Raw genomic sequence first — 6,000 nt, 5'->3', positions numbered from 1 at the left:
CAGAGAACATCCCTGGCCATCCCTACTGCCTCTGATCTGGCGGACTCACTAAACACATGCTTTGTTTGTAAATTATGTCTCAGTGTTGGAGTGTGCCCCTGGCTATCTGTAAATACAAAATACTAGAAAATGTGGCCGTCTGCTTTGCTTAATACAAGGAATTTGAAATGATATAGACTTTTACTTTTGATACTTAAGTATATTTTAGCAATTCCATTTACTTTTCATACTTAAGTATATTTAAAACCAAATCATTTTAGACTTTTTTACTCAAGTAGTGTTTTGCTGGGTGACTTTCACTTTTACTTGAGTCATTGGATTGGATACTTTTTCCACCACTGGTGCCTACATAAAGCTGCCCCAACAGCAGTACCAACATCTTAGCACTGTTGCAAAAAAATGTTTGGTCATAAAACTGTCATCAAAGTCTGGCATTATCTGGATTTATGGTGCTTTCAAGACAACTGGAAAATGGAGAGAAAAGAACAAGGTTGAATCATGACGTTAGTGATCTTCAGGTCGAAGCTCTAGAAAGAGGCCCGAGTTTCCCGACTTGGAATTCTGAGTTGGATGTCCGTTCAAAACGTATTTTCCCAGTCAGAGCAACAAACAAAAAAAATCCTAGTTTCCAGTTGTTTTGAAATGTGCAGAATGTTTATCCTTTTAAGCTTGAAAAAGAGACCCTTGAACCCAGACTCGGACTACACATCCACTCCACTGAATAGCAGGCTAGTGATTGCTTTGCAATGCTTGCAGTTAGCCACTAATTCCTTCCAAATCACTCATTGTTGAATCTGCGATTTCCAACTTGTTGTGTAATGTTTATGGCCGATGAGCACCGATACGTTTTATCTATAGTTTCTCTTCATATGACAAGTAAGGAAAATAATTTGCCAGTAGATTGTCGACTTGATTCATGATGAAGACTGATAGCTTGCTAGCTAAGATTTTGAAAGTATGACTTTGACAGTCCAATCATAGCTACTGTAGATATGTGATTTGACGTCATTTTATCTTTGGCCAATGACCTTGAGCCTTCTTAGATGGGCACTTCTGTAACTCTATGGCAGCACCCAAGGGGCTTGAATCTTTGAGCTCTCCCCGTAGATTTTGTGGCGTCGTAATGTCCCCATGAGTGACAGAACATTGAGCCAATCACGGCGCAACTAGAAAAGTTTACCAACCCCTACGCTCCGTATTTTCCGCTGGCTGCCCCACCACCACAGAAAACACCTGCATTTTGGAGCTGCCTTACTCAAGATAGCAAAAAAGAGACCATGTTTGTATGCAGCTTTATTAACTCAATGATTATGATTTATTTTTTTATGTTTGCAAACTGATATTTGAAATGTATTAATGCCAAAATAACAGGCAAGAACAACCAAAAAAAATCTGCCTCACGTGCCCTGAATGACGGGTCGCCACTGCACCTAGGAAATGTGTGTGACCGGACCTTCTCAAATAGTAGTTGAGTACCCCTGGGATAGATGATGCTAGATGGACATTCCTAATGAATTTTCTTCTACTCTTCTCTCTCCCTCCCAGTCTCCACCCACCACGCCTGTGACCTCACCCACTTCGATGTGGTCAGCCTATCAGGAACAGGCTAGGCGTTTCTACGGCGCTGATCGTCCTCCTCTCTCTGGCAAAGCTGCCGCCCCTCGCTCCCCCTCTCGGCGCTCAGACCCCCCTTCCTCCCGAACGTCCGTGACCCGGAAACAATCCTACCAATCACAGGACAGCCTGCTCATCTCCCCTGGTAATGGACGACGCCCACTAAACCCAAACTCCTCCCCCCTGTTGTCGATGCGGAACGGTGGAGGTTCCTCTAACTCAGTGGCCGGTGGTGATAGCCTCTCCTCTCCTCCACCCTCATCCCTCTTTCCAACTAGTGGAGCAGCCAGCATGCCCTCCAGCCCCCGCCTGGGACTCCGAAGCCACGGCAACCATGAGCCGGTGCCTAGCAACCGAACCAGGAAGTACTCTGCAGGGTCTATAGGCGGCATAATGGAAAGTCACAGCCGCTCACTGCCCCGCCTCTGCCCCTCATCATCACCTCGTTCCCATGACAACAGAGCCCTGGACCTGTTTTCCCTCCCCCTGACCTCTAATCCTCTACGCAACTCCTCTCACAACAATAGCCAAAACCACACCACAAACAACAACTACAACCATAACCAAATCACTAACTTCACCTACAGCCAGGCCCAAAACATGAACCGGAACCAAGGAGAGGGGGTGGAATCCATCTCTCTCTCCATCCCTGAGTCTCCCACCCAGGCCCCTCCAGACGGGACCGCACCGTTCCTATCAGGGGGCTCTTCCAGCCCCCGTGTGGCCAAGAAACTCAGCCTCACCTCCACCAGCTCCACCTCCAGCCTTCAGGAGCCAAAGAGGTCAGCCAGCCGAGGAGCCTCCCCAGGACCAGAGCTCTTTCTGGGGGAGAGGGGGAGAGAGCACAGGGGGGGAAGGCTGGAGCCTGGGCTAGGATTAGAGGAACGAAGGCAATCATTCGGAAAGGGAGGGGTGAGGCTGGGGGCGGGGTTGACCCCACCAGGGGGGTTCAGGGTGAGGAGTGGCAGTATCAGCTCCCTGAGTGGGAAAGAAGAACTGACTGACTACCACCATCGCCAGAGAGACGAGAGACTACGAGAACAGGAAGTGGAGAGACTGGTGAGTAGTGTGTGTGTGTGTCTTTTTTTAAAGATCTGAATGAAATAGCACAGCTATGTGGTGGAATCAGATATCTTCCCTCTGACCTCTCAACCTCCTAAACACACTCTTCGGGAGCTGCACTGTTGGGGCATATACACACAGATGAATATGCACGCACACAAACATATGTTCCCTCAGGGAAGTACTGCCTCTGGCTGCTAGCCTATGTTAACATGCTTAGCTATTCTTACTCCTCCGCTGGGTTGGGTCTGGTTTAGAGGAAAACACTGGCTTTTTTGGGCCCTCTGTGGTTTTGTGTGTGTGTGTGGTTCCGTAAGTAGGGCCATCTGCAGTTCAGCACAGTTGGGTTGGTTTGGATCATTAGGAACCCATAACAGAACTGTCAGATGTGGGCTAGAACCAGATTGTATTTGGAGAGCAGAAATATAGGGCAGGTAGATACACTCTCTCTTTTTCTGACACACACACACACACATACACACACACACACAAAGTAAACAGGGCTAAGTCCAAAATAAAGACGTGCAGCCACAACTACGGACGGTGGCTTTCATACAAGTGTTGGGCAATGTGAACGTCTTTTGAAGTGTGCTGAATATTCCCAGAGGATCATTCCTCAAAGTATTTTCCCTAGCGATGTAAAGGCTGCCTTCATGGGAGAACATACAAACATGTCGGAAACACACATTTATGCACCAATCACTCAAGAGAATTAGGNCATAAGTCAGGCCATCTGGAGTTCCGCCCAGGTCCGGGTCATTTTGGAACCCATAACAGAAACATCAGATGTGGGTTAGAACCAGATTGAATTAATGAGTAGGAATATACCGCAGGTGGATTTACACTCTCGCTCTTTCTCTCACTCGCTCTCTTGCTGTCTCTCTCTCTCTCCTCTCAATTCAATTCAAAAGGCTTTGTTGGCATGGGAAACAGTGCATTTGGAAAGTATTCAGACCCCTGGCCTTTTCCACATTTTGTTACGTTACAGCCTTATTCTAAAATGGATTCAAGTTTTTTCCCTCAACAATCTAAACACAATACTCCATAATGACATCACAATACCACATAATGACATCAAAAAAAAAACCTGAAAACAGGTTTTTAGAAATACCTAATTTACATAAGTATTCAGACCCTTTGCTGTGAGACTGGAAATTGAGCTCCGGTAAATACTTTTTCCATTGATCATCCTTGAGATGTTTCCACAACTTGATTAGAGTAAATTCAATTGATTGGACATGATTTGGAAAGGCACACACCTGTCTATGTAAGGTCCCACAGTTGACAGTGCATGTCAGAGCAAAAATCAAGCGATTACGTCGAAGGAATTGTCTGTAGATCTCTGAGACAGGATTGTGTCGAGGCACAAATCTGGGGAAGGGTACCAACATATGTCTGCAGCATTGAAGGTCTCCAAGAACATTGTGGCCTCCATTATTTTTAAATGGAAGAAGTTTGGAACCACCAAAGCTGTTCCTAGAGTTGGCCTTCCAACCACACTGAGCAATCGGGGGTGTTGGTCAGGGAGGTGACCAAGAACCCGATGGTCACTCTGACAGAGCTCCAGAGTTCCTCTGTGGAGATGGGAGAACCTTCCAGAAGGACAACCATCTCTGCAGCACTCTACAAATCAGGCCTTTTATGGTAGAGTGACCAGACAGAAGCCACTCCTCAGTAAAAGGCACATGACAGCCCACTTGGAGTTTGCCAAAAGGCACCTAAAGACTCTGACCAGGAGAAACAAGATTATCTGGTCTGATGAAACCAAGATTGAACTATTTGGCCTGAATGCCAAGCATCACGTCTGGAAGAAACCTGGCACCATCCCTACGGTGAAGGATGGTGGTGGCAGCATCATGCTGTGGGGATGTTTTTCAGCGGCAGGAATTGGGAGACTACTCAGGATTGAGGGAAACATGAACAGAGCAAAGTACAGAGAGATCCTTCATGAAAACCTGCTCCAGAGCTCTTAAGACCTTAGACTGGGGCGAAGGTTCACCTTCCCCAACAGGACAACGAATCTAAGCACACAGCCAAGACAATGCAGGAGTGGCTTGGGGACAAGTCTCTGCATGTCCTTGGGTGACCCAGCCAGAGCCCGGACTTGAACCCGATCGAACATCTCTGGGAAGACCTGAAAATAGCTGTGCAGCGACGTTCCCCATCCAACCCGACAGCGCATGAGAGGATCTGCAGAGAAGAATGGGAGAAACTCCACAAATACAGGTGTGCCAAGCTTGTAGTGTCATACCCAATAAGACTTGAGGCTGAAATCGCTGCCAAAGTACTAAGTAAAGGGTCTGAATTCTTATGTAAATGTGATATTTCATTTAAATTTTTTTGTAATGCATTTGCACAAATTTCTAAAAAACAGTTTTTGCTTTTTCATTATGGGGTATTGTGTGTAGATTGATGAGGGGAAAAAAATATTTTATCAGTTTTAGAATAAGGCTGTAATGTAACAAAGTGGAAAAAGTCAAGGGGTCTGAATACTTTCTAAATGCACTGTATGTTAACTTTGCCAAAGCAAGTGAAAATAGATCATAAACAAAAGTGAAATTAACAATAAAAACATTACACTCACACAAATTCCATAAAGAAATAAAGACATTTCAAATGTCATATTATGTCTATATACAGTGTTGTAGTGATGTACAAAAGGGAAAATAAATTAATATGGGTTGTATTTACAATGGTGTTTGTTCTTCACTGGTTGCCCTTTTCTTGTGGCAACAGGTGTCGCGGAAATATTTTCAAATAGACTTTATTACAAAGTAACAAAGCCAAGCCGGCCCATGGACCAACTGATCTTTCCAGTCTCAGCACTCTCCTTTTATACAGTTTTACCCTTACATAACATACATAGTCACTCAACTTTTTGTAAATTATTAATACCCTTTAGCCTTTAACCTCTTTCAGTCTCACTTCTGACTTGTTTACACTTTCTTATTGGCACAGACATCAGGGCATAGATTCTATTGGTGGCGTGACCATAGCAATTACACAAACATAAACAGACATGCACACTCCTGATGCAGGTGTATGTCTAATGGTGCCTATAACTGATTAACTCATTTGCCTGTCCATTGACCTTCACAAGTCCAAGCCTATGGTGCCTATAAATGATTAACCAATGCTCCTGTCCAAAGGCCTTCACAAGACCAAGCATGACCCACAATGACTAGGCTTGTGTTGATCCAGCTTTGCATAATCACATGGTTTCTGATTACATTATGTTTACACTTGTCTAATGTTTAACCCTGTATTGATTCTGCTTACTACTTCTAAGAAAACAGTATAGGTACTGGAAAGTCTTCAATACAG

At 44.9% G+C, this 6,000-nt stretch overlaps 1 protein-coding gene across 1 annotated transcript in view; it reads left to right on the top strand.

Moving 5' to 3' along the window:
• The window catches only part of LOC112069463 (pleckstrin homology-like domain family B member 2), a 46,174-nt gene that overhangs the window by 8,906 nt on the left and 31,268 nt on the right, over positions 1 to 6,000 (top strand). The window contains 1 exon segment of the mRNA XM_070438557.1: positions 1,546 to 2,673. Within this exon segment, the coding sequence (XP_070294658.1) occupies positions 1,546 to 2,673 (1,128 nt within the window).

This window comes from Salvelinus sp. IW2-2015, unplaced genomic scaffold (assembly GCF_002910315.2).
Source record: "Salvelinus sp. IW2-2015 unplaced genomic scaffold, ASM291031v2 Un_scaffold1019, whole genome shotgun sequence".
Lineage (NCBI taxonomy): Eukaryota > Metazoa > Chordata > Actinopteri > Salmoniformes > Salmonidae > Salvelinus > Salvelinus sp. IW2-2015.
The sequence above is the reverse complement of the archived record's forward strand: the minus strand, read 5'-3'. Positions and strand labels throughout refer to the sequence as shown.